Genomic DNA, 16,042 nt, shown 5'->3' with positions numbered 1-16,042 from the left:
CGCAGTTAGGAGATTTGGGTTCACTTCCCGGGTCCTCCCTGCATGGAGTTTGCATGTTCTCCCCGTGTCTGCGTGGGTTTCCTCCCACAGTCCAAAGACATGCAGGTTAGGTGGATTGGCGATTCTAAATTGGCCCTATTGTGTGCTTGGTGTTTGTGTGTGTCTTGCGGTGGGTTGGCACCCTGCCTGGGATTGGTTCTTGCCTTGTGCCCTGTGTTGGCTGGGTTTGGCTCCAGCAGACCCCTGTGTTCGGATTTAGCGGGTTGGAAAATGGATGTATCTTAATTTGTAGGTGCAGGAAGTGTAAGACAGATCTATACCTCTCATACCAATTTCAGACTGAAAAGTACAGATAGACAAGACACGGAAAATGGATAGATAGAAAAAGCTTCTACATAATAGATTAAATTTAGAATTTAGCAGCCATCAAAATGACATATACAGTAGACATACTGTAGCTCATTGGTATTAACTGCTTTACTGTATGATAATTACTGTAGCTCAAAATAAAAAAAAGTTTTGCACATATTATAATTTTAATTATTTTGCATGGCACATAGTACTCTGCAAAATGTTCCATAGTAATTATCAGTTAGATTCCTTTGGCTGTACTTTTAAAATTGTTCAAGTCAGGTAAGCAAGCTAGTAAAAACCTTTTCGAAACAGACAACATTGTCCAGCATTTTAAAAAAATGGAGCTAATTGAACAGCATCTTTTATTAAGGAAACATTTTAGCCTGTAGCTGCACACTGCCTAACAGCTAGGAAAGTGGGTGTCATTTGGAGGGAAGCAGAAACCCTCACTCTAACGACGAAAAGACTTTAAATAAAACGAGGACAACTAAAAATCCCCTAGGGAGGGCTCAGATATTTTCACTACTTTTAAAGAAGAGCCATAACTACACTATTTCTTAATGAATAATATTTTGAATGATAAGAGTGTATGGTCATTGCATTCCCGTCTTTTGTAACAATACTCGGTGTACTTTAAAGAAATTCAGGAAAATAAATATAGCTTAAGAAATTGATGAAAATATATGTTTGGCTTCTTTTCAACATGCAAAGCAAACCATTTTTTTTCAGAATTGTCCTTGCTGCATCTCCTGTCCCCCCAAACCATTCTGAACTACATGTTTTTCAGTTCAAATTCATCTCCAGTAGAAAATTAGCAATTAGTAAACAATTGTGAACTGCAACTGATTTACAAATTTAAAAAGCTGAGTTAATTGTTTTTGTCACTTCTGTAGTTGCCGTTACATGACAATAAATCATAATCAATGTGTTTTAGCTTATCAACAATGTGTTTTAGCCTTGTATATGAAAAACGATGAAAAAAGGAGGAAATTCTCCCCTCTACTGGTCAATGCCTTTTACACAAAATACAATGAATGTTAGAATGAGTCACAGGGTTCTTTATAACATATGTTGCTTTTTTCCTTTTATATCATAACATTATGCTATATATAGGCACATCTACACACAGGGGAGATACAACAATAACAAGATAGAACAGAAGTAAAATGACATCAGAATCGTCAGGATGTGTCATAAACCATTATTCTTAAAACAGTACACAATGAAGTGAAGTGTACATGCTGCACATCTTTCTTATTTTAGTTGTTTTTAAACTGACCCTGCTATACTTCACTGCAGTATTTCTAACCTTATTCTGCTATTACTTGTTAAAAGTGTAGCTTTCCTTATACATTAATCTGAATTAATTTAGTGTTATTATATGTACTGCCAGTACAGGCAGTGGTTAGTGCTATGGATCTGCATGTATCTTCCCAGCTAGGCCACTAGCTGTATGGAGTTTAGACACCTCCTTCTTGAGTTTATGATTTTTTTTAAAGGTACAGCAATTTCTTACAGTATCTCAAAGATGTGAATATTAGGTTGGCTGGTCACTTTAACACTGAACCAAGTATGGGTGAATGTGGATGTGCCCTGTGATGAACTAATATCCCACTCAAGTTTGGTTTCTGATTTGATGCTAGGATAACAGTTCATCACTCCATGACTCTGTACAGGAAAAGTATGTTCAAAAAATGGATGGATGGATCTCTCACCACTATTACTTTGTAATATTGTGAATTTAAGCTGCACAGCACTCCCATTTGCTTTTATAGGGTCTTGTTATTACCTACTGCAAAAGGCTGTAAACAAAATCAAAATGAATTTACTGAAAAAACATACTGTTTACCAAATCTACTATGTGTTTGTGTAGTTTAAAGGAACTTCTTGTGCAGGTCAGTTTATATCCATCCATTTATCCTGGACTGTATTAGTCCAGTTCTTAAAGACCATTTACATCCGCAGCATTTTACCCACTGAACAAAGAGTGCAAGATGAAATTATCTATTTTATATGCTCCACAAGGCTTATTCCCATGTGGAGAAACATGTTTTCTGATTTCTCCAATGCCTTCAAAGCCATCCATCCATCCATCACTGTCAATGGGTAAGCTCAGGGAAATGCAGCTGGATGAGCCTATGGAGTCTTGGATAATGGACTATCTCTCCAACTGACTGTAGTTTGTGAGGCTCAAGGTTTATGTCCTAGATGTGGAGGTGAACAACCCTGGAGGACCATAAGGAAAAGTCGTGTATTCATTTCTGTTCACATTGTACAGCTTGGACAATAAATATAACACCATCACATGTCACCTGCAGAAATGCTTTAATGATTCTACACTAATAAGGTGTATTGACATGGGAAATGAGCCACAGTAGATACAGAAAACTGCATACTTATGTAAAGAGAACTGCCTACAAGTCAAAATCAGCTAAACCAAGGAACTTGTAACTGAGTTCTGCTGCACCAAAGAACGTCTATGTCAAGTCACTATTCAGGATATGGATGAGGGGGTGGTGCACTTCTACAAGTACTTTGGGGTCTACATAAGTGACAATATATATAAGGAAGGGCAGAGCAGACTTTTTTTCTTAGGAGACTGTGTTCCCATAATCTGGGAAGTGACATCCTTTAAAGAAGTACATTGTGAAATACTATTGGGCGTCCTTCATATCAATGGCTATATGCCTTTATAATGTCTCACTGTGACTGTGATTAATCTGTTTATCTTTAGCCAAGTCAAAAGTTTTCTTGTTTTTTTTTTTTGTTATTCTTGTGTGTGTTTGAAGGGGTTAATGCTATTTGCTATAATATTTATGTCTTTCTCAAGGTATTGTAAAAACTAAATTAGAACAAATAAACTTCTATCTATCTATCTATCTATCTATCTATCTATCTATCTATCTATCTATCTATCTATCTATCTATCTATCTATCTATCTATCTATCTATCTATCTATCTAAATGACAGTTTTGGGTGTTAAAGAGAGTCACAACATATTCTGGCAGTATAAAGCACAAGGCCATAACTTGACACAGTTTTACTGAATCAGTCAACCTAACATAAACATCTTTGGGATGTTGGAGGGAAAATACCACACAAGGACAGGGAAATTGTGCAGAATTCACATAGTAGCCGTAACCAGTAACCAGGCTGCGATTCAAACTAAGGACTGTGAAGGAGTGAATCAGAAGCTCTAAACCAAATTTTAGTGTATTTAAATGTCTATTAAATAATACACTGACAATCTGATATCATATATTTCTACCTAGTTCCCCCCTGCCCCATCAAAGAGTTTGCTGTGTACATTAAAAAGGAAGAATCATTAAGAGGAAAACCAGGTGCATAGCCCATTTTTAAATCAGTTAGTTGTTTTCTCTTCTCCTTTTTTATACTACATGCTATGTACAACTGTTCTCTTGCACACACCTTGTGAGGATGAAAAGTGTAATATGTAATATGAAATAAAGATGAACTTGATTTAAGCTGTACATACTGTAAAAGGAAACATGGGAAATGTATACACTTCATATTTTCATCAGTAGTACACAGAAAGAGTATTACTTTCTATATTTTAAAGAATATGGGATTGTTTTCCTTTTCCTGCCTTCTTTTCTTCTAGTTATTTATTAGCCATTTTGCGGTATCACTGGAGTCTCTCGGGTCATTCCTCTAACATTTTTAAAACAACACCACCAGTTCTTGCCACTCCTGCTCTGCTCCTCATTCCGTTCTCACTTCTATGCCCTGTACACTGCAGCCCTATCAAGTGTCACCTTGGTTACTTTGTCTACATGAACAAAAAGAGGGAATCCATTCAACTTCTGTAGCATTTCCTTCCAACACCCTCAAGAGATATCAGAAGCTTGATTTCAAGTGAACTGGCCAATTCTTGTGTGGAACACCTGCTGTCTATGAAACTGCAGATGAAATTGATCTGATTTTGCCAGAAAGGTCAGCGGGTACAGTAGGTGTTGCCAAATGAAGGCTTGCAATCACCATCACATAGAAACAAATTTAAACAACAGTCATTCTGAAAGGCTCAGGAGCTTTTATTGATGCTAGGAACTGCAGAATTTTTTATTTATTCCTTGCTTTGGTGGCTTCTTTTCCTCACTTTTCCCTATTTGCTATGCCTTGAATGGGGAATGTGTACACAGACTAGTTATGCAGTTTATTTTTTCTTCCTTTGTCTTCCCCTTTGCTGTTTTTACTCTGTCACCACTGAGAATTAAACCAAATTATTTTGTTTGCCATGTCTGTCGGCCCAGGGTGTTAGAAGAGGACTTAATTTCCCTTGTGAAGCTGTTAGATTTTTCCTTTTAAAAATACAATCACCCACCCTACAGGCAACATCCTTATTTCATTCTCAAAAGTGAGAAAAAGGTGAAAATAAAATAAGGCCACAAAAGTATACATTTGTAATTTGTCCATTTGGTTGAAGCGATTTAAAGGAAAAGAAACTATTTTCTAAAGTGTTCTTGTTACATTAATACATAAGGAACACATATACGATTGCCTAATAGGTTCAAATTAGCTCACTAACTTTGCACTACTCTTTTAAATATAACATACACTCTTGTTGGAACTTTCTTCCCGTTTCTGTCATCAAAACCCTTTCGTTTTGAATGATCAGAGTAATTTTCTGAATACAGACAATGACTAGGGACCTGGACCTAGGTTGTTAGAATGTTCAGAAAGCTACTCCTACTTCTTCTTCTTCTTTCGGCTGCTCCTGTTAGGGGTTGCCACAGCAGATCATCTTATTCCATATTTTCCTGTCCTCTGCATCACCTGCATGTCCTCTCTCACCAAATCCATAAACCTTCTTTTAGACCTTCCTCTTTCCCTCTTGCTTGGCAGCTCTATCCTTATCATCCTTTTCCCAATATACCCAGTATCTCTCCTCTGCACATGTCCAAACCAATGCAATCTTGCCTTTCTGACTTTGTCTCCCAACCGTCCAACTTAAGCCGACCCTCTAATGTACTCATTTCTAATCCTATCCATCCTCGTCACACCCAATGCAAATCTTAACATCTTTAACTCTGCCACCTCCAGCTCTGTCTCCTGCTTTCTGGTCAGTGCCACCGTCTCTAACCCATATAACATAGCTGGTCTCACTACCGTCCTGTAGATCTTCCCTTTCACTCTTGCTGATACCCGTCTGTCACAAATTACTCCTGACACTTTTCTCTACCCATTCCACCCTGCCTGCACTCTCTTCTTCATATAAACCCATAAACTCTGTCACAGGGGATGCAAACCCAATCACAGATGCACAAACCCGTGTGTTTCTTCATGTTGGTCCCAAGCCCGGGTAAATGGGGAGGGTTACGTCAGGAAGGGCATCCTGTGTAAAATTTTGCCAGATCAATATGCGGACAACGATACAAGAAAGCTACTCTTTTTATTCTCATTTAATTATCTTGTGTCCACTGTAAGGTGGTGGCATAGAGACGCAAGGCTTAACATTGCAATTGTATAGATTTTCCTCCTACATCATAAAGACAAATATGTTAAGGTTTGGAAGGGTCTAGTGTGGATGTGTGTGTGTGTGTCCTGTAATAAACTGGTGTCCAATCTAGAATTGGGTACAGCCATCTGCCTGATACTGCCAGGATAGGAGCCAACTATACATAACCCAGAATTGGATATAGTGGATGAAACTGTTTTGAGGCATGTAATGTGTTCCTAACCTTACTCTGAAGACACTGACCAGTTCATTAATGTACTGTTTACATTACTAGCTACTTACATCTGACCATCCATTTTAGGGTCAAAGGATCACACAGAGCCAAATGTAAAATATATTCCTTTCGAGACAGCCATGAGTATATTTGACTTAAATATGTGTGGGAACAATTAGATGGTTTACATTTCTAAGCCAATCCAATACCTCATGAAGGCGGAGCTCAAATTAGGGGTGGTGATTTGAAACAGCACAGAGTAATGACACTCTTGTTAACATTATCCAACTTACAAGAAGCCTGTGGTTATGATGGATTAACCTTCTATGGCTGAAACGTCTCGCACAAAGAACCCCATTAAGCATATAAATGTGTGCCATGTATGTGGAGAACACATAGCGAGTTAAAAATAAACACAACCTGTTAGAAGGGAAATCATTTTCTAACAAACCAGATATTTTGGCATGTATCACTGGGCTAGTGATAAAAGTGAATGATGGATGGCCGTTGGCTGCATGTGCTTCTTGTTTCTCAAGCCATGCAAATGTGTGGTTTAGCTGATGTTTGGAAAAAGCTGAATTGTAAAATATGAATTCAAACTAAACATTGTGCCATCACACCCAGTTTACTGAACTTCTGTCATGCGCACAGATAATGAAGAGCCAAAGGAGATGCAGATTTTGGTAATCAACACATCTAAAACAGTAAATGTGCTAAACGACACTGATACCACTCCAGCAGAACTACATGGACGAGGCGTCACAATTTTGACTGCAGGTAAAAACGGAGAACTAAAGTAGGTTAAAATTAATGTCTAATTGGAAATACCAAACATGCCATACCAGAATGTATTTGCAGCATTTTAAGATATAGCATATATAAACCATGATATTATATTAACCTATTTGCTGTTGTTATACGATGTACATGTACAGTAATGATGCAACAGGCAAAACGACAACAAGGTATATACAGTACTCAAGCTTCAGGTACCTTGTGCTACTAAACTCTTGAATGATAAAAGCAATTTGGCTTTTTATTTTCTCTAAGCTTCAAGTCTTTTGTCAGTTTCCTTTGTTCTCTCGCTGTCTTTCCTGTTATTTTATATATCTATATAATACATGAGTGGAACCTCGAATGTTTAAAGTGCACAGACAGGAGGAAATTGGCAGTGGGTTTTAAGGAAGAAACCCTGTGGGCGTAGCCACTATTCACTACAAACTTATTAAATAGTTGTCCCCACATGTGTATTTTTATTCTGAGAATCATGTCAGGCCCCAAGTGACTATGGGTAGACATTCAAAAACTAATTATTTTTTTAATTAAAATCACATTGCATTATATTAAATTTTTTTTGATAAGCTCGACTATGACAGGTGCTTAAGTGACGATAATGTGGAAACATCACATCAAGGAAGGCCAAAACAATCAGCAAGCTGGTTAAGAAGTGAAGCTCAGTTATGGGATGAACTCTTGACCTGCTACAGGTAGTAGTGGAGAACAGCATGAAGACAAAACTGAGTGTAATGCTGAACAACGCTGCACAGCCAAGGAATTAATGAGTATAACTGCATCCAGAAACACTACTGGGCCTCCTTCATACCTACAGCAACATCCCTTTAATGCCTGACTCTGAAGGCTCTCTTATCTATCTATCTATCTATCTATCTATCTATCTATCTATCTATCTATCTATCTATCTATCTATCTATCTATCTATCTATCTATCTATCTATCTAAAAAGCAACAGTACTCAGTAAGAAAGACAAAATTAGATTAACGTAACAAATGAAGCATTCATAAAAGGGTAGCATCTCCATATTTATGTTTTTAAGGAAAGTAAATTGAGAAACAATAGTTTATATGTTTTTGGCACAGTGGCCCTACCTAGTTTTGTTTCCTAGCTTTAGCTTTTAAAAATCTGTCTCTCCTTGGCACAGAGTCACTTTTATCGTCGGTACTGTCGGACCCTGCTCGTAACTCCATAATTTATTGCAATGATGTATTTACTGGCAAGAACTCTGAGTTAGGATGCCCAGTAATAAAGAATACAAGGATAAATACAGTATGCTGCATACCAAATACACTGGGCACTAGCTAAAAAACACACCACAGTTATCTTTTCAGAAATAGCTTTTTATTTCAAAAAGAATAGTAACATATCTGTCTGTGTTTTATAAACGATATAAGAGACTGTTTTCATAAGTATGGTGAATATGTCTAAGTGAAATCTGTATTGTTAGATGAAGTTATCTACAGATTGCTTTTAAATGACGTCTTGCTTTTGCAAAACTGTAACCTATTTCGTTAAGAGCCTTTCCTGCTCTTAGCTGTGTGGAAGCAATTGAAAAGAAACATTTTATGTTTTCCTGGGTATAAATGACTACAATAAAACATTTTAACCTTAACCTAATATAGTGTCATTCAATTTATCGATACTCACAGATGTAATAATATTCTCTGCCTGGCCGAAACTCAAATCCTAAGGAGAAGGGAGTAAAAAGCTGAAACTTCTCAGAGAACTTCAGTGGTCCATTTGGAGAATGGGGCCGATTGCACTCCCATCTCTTGAAGCCTTTTGAGGTGTGGTCACATGTGCTGTAGCCATCGTAGTTCACCATGTAAAGAACATATCGCTCAGTTTTATCTTCTGGCACAGAATCTTCATAGTGAGGGCAAAACACATCCAAGTAATCATTTATGCACACATCAATGTGGTAATCTCCTCTCTGAAACCTGGAAGGAAAAAAACAAAAAATCTGGGATAAGATTTTTAAATTATAAAAAAAATAAAGCTGCAAGCAGTAAAAATGTGAAAACCTTTGGAAAATATAGTTACATTTTTAAAAATGACACTAAGGCAAAAGGACCCTTAACTGCATAGGCTGGCTGGGAGACGCTGCCCGTTGGAGTGTATTTTCTGAAAAGGACTAAGGTGTTTATGTTGACGGAACATTCTCATTGTATAGGTGACATATAGAAGCATTTAAAGTAGGGAACAAAATGTTATGATATACGGTAAAAAGAGCTCATTTAAGTCAAGGGATGTTATGCCCACAATGCGCTAGTGGTAAACTGTTATGATCACCATACTACAAACAAGACACAGGAGCTCCAGTGGTTGTGCAGGCAAGACTGACCAATTGCATCCTTGGACTAAAGGGCATGTAAGGTAAATAAACTTATTTAGTTTTGAGCAGAGCAGGTTATGCAGGGACTTAACTCAGATCTCAAATTTCATAAAACTCCTGCTCCACTTGACAGAGTGGATTTTATTCAGTTCAATAATAGAACACATTTCTCTAGGACACCTAATGGAAACTAGTAGAAGAGTCAAGGAGATAAAAACCTTCAAACATTTTTTTACACAAAGTGTTGTGGGAACATGGGACAAACTAGCAAAGTATTTAATTAATATGAAAACGTAGGCAGGTTTAAAAAATATCTGTCAGTTACAAGTTGTTAACCAAATGAGCTTGATGGACTGAAAACCTTTTTCTAATACAATTTTTATTCTAGTTTCTACAGCACACTTATTTATATATTGGGAAGCAAGAGTTCACTCTATAGATATACTGTAAGGTTAAAGCACTAAAGTGATAAGTATTATCAAAAACACACCAAAAAGTCTTATATACCAGATGTTTAAGGTTGTGTATTACAAAAATGTGACTGAATGTCTAATGCACATGTTTAAAAAATCTGCAATATCTTTGGCAAAACTAGGAATTTTTATGAAAATTTACAAAATAGACAACTTTTAAGATTGTATGCAACAGTTTTTTTTTTATATGTGGCCTTAGAATAGGACTTTGTACATGTGTACAGTGGAGGATAGAAAAATAGGAAGAATGCTCATTAGGATAATATGGTTCTGTTTCATTAATGTATTGTTCCTAATAATAAGAAAAAAAAAATAACAATTTGTTAAGTCACAGAACCTTTTTTCTGCGGTGGGCTGGCGCCCTGCCCAGGGTTTGTTTCCTGCCTTGCGCCCTGTGTTGGCTGGGATTGGCTCCAGCAGACCCCCATGACCCTGTAGTTAGGATATAGCGGGTTGGATAATGGATGGATGGATTGATAGAACTTATTTTAAATCAGTGCCACATACAGTGTCACATACCTGCTGTTATGCTTAACCACCTTTTCAAAAATCAGACCCCTTTAGACAATGGGTAAACTACAAGTGCTTATCGCATTGTCTATCTATCGAACCCACTTCATTCATTTTTCGGTCACCAAAGCAAAGCAGGAACCACAGTATCTTTGGAATGGGCACTGGTTGACTGCAGGGCACACTCATGAAAACACCAACACTCATCTATACACTCCACATGTGTTTTGGGGATGTGAAAGGAATATATGAGTACCCAAAGCTAATCATACACAGAGAAACAGAGTGCATGCAAACTTTACATAATTTAAGCCTAGGTCTCTGGAGCTGTAAGGAAGTAGTCAGAATAACTACAGAACCCCAACAGACAAAGAGCTGGAGATTTGGAAAGCTGGCGATTAAACTTAAAGCTTCACATGCATAAAACATGCATTCTACTCTTGAGTTACTTCCCCGTTTATACTACAAATGATTTTCAGTTGAAAGTCTCTTTCTGGATGTGATCGCCATGATTGGTCTAATAAAGGAATCTGATAAAAGACCACAGGAGAAGGATTGGGATTTAGTTTTCTCTATAACATTACATTACAAAATTTTGAGAAATGGAAATGTTAACCTAAATTAAAAAGTGTATGTGCTGTATAATGTACATGAGGGTTACACATACCACTTAAGAAAGCAAACTGCTACATATGGAAAAGGAGATGTGCGCTTGTATAAAAAAGTCAAATGTAAACCAATTTAATTTAATTTCCATGAAACAAATTCATAACTTTAGATTTTTTTTTGTTTATAGCAATCTGGATAATGTAGTCCTCCATTACTATGAGAATTCCAGAAATTTTAGTCTCTGCAAAACAGCTGGAGGATTTCATCAAACCAGAACAAAATAGGAGAAATTTGGTTGAGCCTGAAATTGGCGGATTGCATTCTCATGAGCTTATCTTTCTTTCATACTCATGTTTGAAGTTTTAGGTTTACCATCGTTTACTATACGCAGTGTACTATTATGACTTGCAGATAATGCAATAAAGCAAAGATAAAGTTAATGATCTTTTAATGAAACCAGCTGGCTTCTATATAATACATTATCTAGGACATATAGTAAAAACAGCAAAAAATAAATGATCTTGGCTGTAAAAGGGTCTGAGTTAAAAGCACCCCTAGACCAAGCATCCTTTAGTTCATACAGACATGCAAAAAAGCACAAACAAAAAAAAAAAACTTGACAAACTTAAAACCGGTAGAAATGGCTTCTGCAAATTCAGATAACACTTCATTAAAATGCACTAATGTCTTTCCACTTCTAAAATGGAGCTTCTCTCTTCTGCCAAAGTACACACAGACATGAAACACTTTGCAGATTATGATAAAAGGGGCTTCGTGATATTAATTATCAGCCGTCTGCCTGTCTTGACAGCATCAAATGAAAGCCAGCTGAGAAAGCTGGACCTTGACACACAGCATAGCTGTTTTTAGTGACAAATGATTCTTGCACATCCCAGTGAGGGGAGACCTTTGGCAAGACTGCTTCACAAGCTATGAAATGTTTGGTTTAACTCTTTGGGACACTGACAAAAAGATTTAGCTGTGACAGTTGTTCTTTTTTTTTTTTCAGAACATTGACATGTACAGTGCTTCACATTAACCCTAAACTGCACGTTGACCTATCTGCAGGGTTTGAAACTAAACAGAGCTGACGGCCAACAGCTCTTTCCTTTCTTACTTGACACTGTTTTATGGTGAACGTGAACACCGTTCTGCAAATTAATGCACATTTCTTGAGCCTGTGCTGCAGCAGTGTGAACGTTTCATGGGAAATTAAGGTCTTGTTTATCTTAAATGTAAATGGTGCCAACAATAGACAGCATATAAATAAATGCTGGTACATTGTGGCTGGCCAGATTGCTGCCAACGTCCAACTAAGTTGTCACGCTATAAGCAGGCTGCAGAAAATTAAAAAAGTATCAAAAGGCGTAGTCTTCCAGGCAGAGAATGACTATGGCGATACAAGAAAGCACTGTCTTGTATCTAGTGTTGCTTTGAAAGGCTCTGGTCCCCCTCATTTCTGAAATTTGATTATCTGATTTGAGTATGTGGTTGGGTGGAACTATTGCTACGTACCTGTAAAGGAGTTTCGGATTGTATTGATTAAAGAAAGGTGATATAGGCTCATTGGGTTAATATTGTCAAAAGTGCAGAGTACAATGAAATTTATTAAATGAATGATTGTCTTTGAGAGTACTGTACCATGTCATCAGGTTCCCTTGGAACTTTGGCTTCAACATTCATATCTTAACCAAAGATGCTAACAAATGTATTAAAGCTGATGTCATATTACATGACAGGCTTGGCAGACTGAAGTTGCTGATCTTATTGCCTGACCACGTTCATTTACATGACTGATAATCACAAAGCTTGTCAAATCTAACGACTGCATGCCGACTTTCCAGCAATGCTAATCTTGTCCTTTTCTCTGACAGCCAATAGCATGCTGCCTGATGGAGCTGATTGGAGTATGAAGTGTTTGGGTAAGTTCAGCCACAATCTCAGCCCTTTGTTTTCTTTTTTCCCCCATACTATTTTAGTAAGTAAAACATGAGACATTGAAAAGAGCCTTTAATTTTTTTTGCGAGGTCCAAAATATTCATGTTCCTTATTCCTCGTCATTGAATTATAAGCATTGCACTTCAGGATGAGCACTCATTAGTTGTTAGCTCTTATGCACACAGAGCCCTGTCCTGTTTGATTTTGTTGGGGCGAGTCACAAGCTAGTTAGAGTGAGTGGCTGGGTATGACAAATTACATGACAGACCTTCGCGGGAGTGTGCTGCCGACTGCCTCCGACTTATGTAAATAAAGGTTATGAATGAAAATCAATGAAAAAGTCATCCACTTTGGCAAGGCCTTAACACAACTGCCGTCTATTAAAAGCCGCTAAACCTGCAGTCCTTTATCTTCAAATATGAGTTTCATTTCCTGTATACCAGGTGTCAAAGTAGTTAGCATCCCACACCTGGTCCTTATATGTCTGGAGTTTGCACCTTTTTCTGATATCTATATATTTCTCTCAAAATGTGTTGAATTACATGCTGGGCCCAGTGTCGTTGTGTGCAGGAGCCTGCAGGCCCTGCAATGAAATGGCACTCTGTCCAAGGATGGTTTCTGCCCTATACCTAATGTTGTTAGGACAGGTACTGGTTACTCACAATTCGAAGTTGGGTTTGAGAAAATAATATGTTATTATCTGATCATATTGTGTATGTACTGTATAGGTAAACATGTTAGCCTTTCATCCTTCTTGAAATTTCAAACACGCATATTATAAACAGGCATCTGTTGGAAGTCTGTTACTACCATTAACATGAGTCTGTGGAATCACCGTACACAAGCCTCTGCTTTAGATGCATGTCTTCAATCCAAATAACAGCTCATGAAAAACACTGAGCTAATTTATACTCGCATTGTCTACCTGTTGTGACCTTCTAGTCTAGACTTCAAATTAAACCACGGCAGGAAGACAGATGGATAAGCGCAGCAAAGGGGAGTTGTATCAGTCACATTTTCATTACCAGTTCAAAAGGTGGTCTGGCAACAAAACAAGAGGAAGAGTTAAGAGCTTCTCATTACCTTCTGAAATGCTGACACCAAAACCACAAGCAGTCTCTCTCTCTCCTACTTGCAACAGGGCTTTCTCTGCCATACTGTTAGGTTAAAACTAAATTTTAACACACTCAAAATATAGGGAATATTAGTTGTCTTATTCTTTAAAGGAGCACAAACATTGCCAGCAGATCATCACCCTTCAGTTTAGCAAGCTGTCACTTTAGTTGACAAACAGATGCTTATGGTAACTGTTCTGCTTTTTAACCTTTGAATTAGCTTGATGGTTTTTACATTGTTTGTCTTTAAGAAGCATATTCCTCAAAGACATCAAAGCCTCTTTCATCACTTTCACAAAGTGACCAATTGTACAGTATACGAAATCAATAGAAAACAGACAGGGATTTACTTAAACCATCCAGGAGTGTACAGACAGGAAAAGTGGAATACCTTGTTGGAGAAAACATTTTTGTTTATATAGCACCTTTTAGAGTGAAAGTGAGAACGAATGCTAGAGAAAAGAATCAGATATCAAGTGAAAGTTAGCAAAATGCAGTTTGATACTATCATGTTGTCAGGAAAATATTGGAGAAGTATCAGGTGAAGGGAAAAAAAAGCTGCATCATACATATGTCGATGTGGAGAAGCTGTTTGGCAGGTTGTGCTACAGAAGGAAATGGGATAGGCATTAAGAAAGTTAGGTGTGGATGGATGGAATGTCTTCAAGATAATAATTTTGAGGTGAAGGCTAGGCTGCAGCAGGGATCGGTTCTGAATCCATTGCTTTTAGTGATAAAGGAGGTGACCAGAAAAATATGTGAGGCATTGCCATGGGAGTTACTTTATATTGATAATCTCATTTTGATTACAAAAAAGGGAAAAAAAATGGAAGGAGAAGATACTGAAATGGAAAGCTAGTCTGGAAGTGAAAGGAATCGGGGTAAATGCAAACTGAAGGTTCGATGTGCAGGGGCATAAGGCATGGAAGAGAATGGTGCAGCATGTGCATTAGAGGTGTTGGGAGAAACATGACTTTAGCTGATAGAAATGGGTGCAAAAAAAGATGCAGTGGTGTGAAGGGTAGTCTGTAGGCAGTGAGGGTGTGAGACCTGTATTGGTAAAAAGTGAGCAACAAGAGTGTAAACACTGATTTAGTAAAACTACATTTTAATATTGACAAGGGTGTGGGGCACAGCAATAATAGAAAGGATGTGCGACGCAGTGAATGCCTTCAATTCTGAGTTCTAAAAAAGTCTCCCTGGATATTGAGGGCTAAAGTTTATCAAAGCTGTATGAGGAGTGGTATGCTCTAAGGAAATAAGACAGGGCCAGTGTAAATGAGACAAAGCTGGAAAGAACAGAGATGAGAAAGATTTGAGAGATCTGTGCAGTGTCGCAGAGTGAGAGGCAGATAGATGCTAGGTTAAGAGTAAGACTTCCCATGGAGACGATGGGTTGGCTACTGAGGAGAAAAAGACTAAAATGGTTTGGGCATGTGGAGAAAAAGGCAGGGGATGATTGGGTGAAGAGGCGCAACATGGTGGAGATGCAAGGGATGTGGGCAAAAATGACAAGGTTGGAGGTGGTGGCAGATGATAATTAAAATATGACTTGTAATTACATTACATTATTATGGCTGTACAATTCTTGGTAGATTGTCCCCCATCTTTGCAAGGTTTAGTTTAATTGTGTTATTATAGCTGTACAATTCTTGGTAGAGTGCCTCCCATCTTTGTGAGGTTTGTACTTCCTTCTCATATTCTTGTTGCCATATATATTTTTTTGTTCCTTAAATCAGAATGACTTGTGAGTCAAAACTACTTTAACTGATGTGTGTCTGTTTGCTCTATGGTGAACAACTATTCTATCTAGGATTTGTTCCTGTCTTGTGTTCACTGTTGTTGAACACTTATGATTCTGAACAGACGGAAAGAGGCACTGTGTACAGTGATTGATAAAAAGGTACTGAAGTAGTTATTTTTGTTACAAAATTGTTTTAATGAAGTTTGCATTGACACCCTGTGTCTGTATGTTTTTTTTCTATTAAATAAATTAGTGTTCTCTAATACATTTTCATGTATAATAGCACTGGAGATATATTGCATGTTGGTCATGTACAGTAAGAATTACACTGTACCATGTACCATAGACACTACTGCTTCCACTACTACTGCTACATGGGGTTTGCACAATGTCCGTCTGTATGACTTCTATATGATTTTATTCTGGTCACTGGTTTTTTAAAGTTGCGTGGGATACTCTGATTAGTAACTCTAAACT

General features: G+C 37.6%; 1 protein-coding gene across 2 annotated transcripts in view; it reads right to left on the bottom strand.

The window, feature by feature from the left end:
• efna5b (ephrin-A5b) overlaps window positions 1-16,042 on the bottom strand; it is a 245,279-nt gene that overhangs the window by 46,278 nt on the left and 182,959 nt on the right. For both annotated transcript variants that reach the window (XM_039758879.1, XM_039758880.1), the window contains exon 2: window positions 8,489-8,781. In XM_039758879.1, coding sequence (XP_039614813.1) covers window positions 8,489-8,781 — 293 coding nt within the window. The remainder of the gene's footprint in view (window positions 1-8,488; window positions 8,782-16,042) is intronic.

Source organism: Polypterus senegalus, chromosome 7, assembly GCF_016835505.1.
Source record: "Polypterus senegalus isolate Bchr_013 chromosome 7, ASM1683550v1, whole genome shotgun sequence".
Taxonomy (NCBI): domain Eukaryota; kingdom Metazoa; phylum Chordata; class Cladistia; order Polypteriformes; family Polypteridae; genus Polypterus; species Polypterus senegalus.
This window is presented reverse-complemented; position numbering and strand designations above follow the sequence as displayed.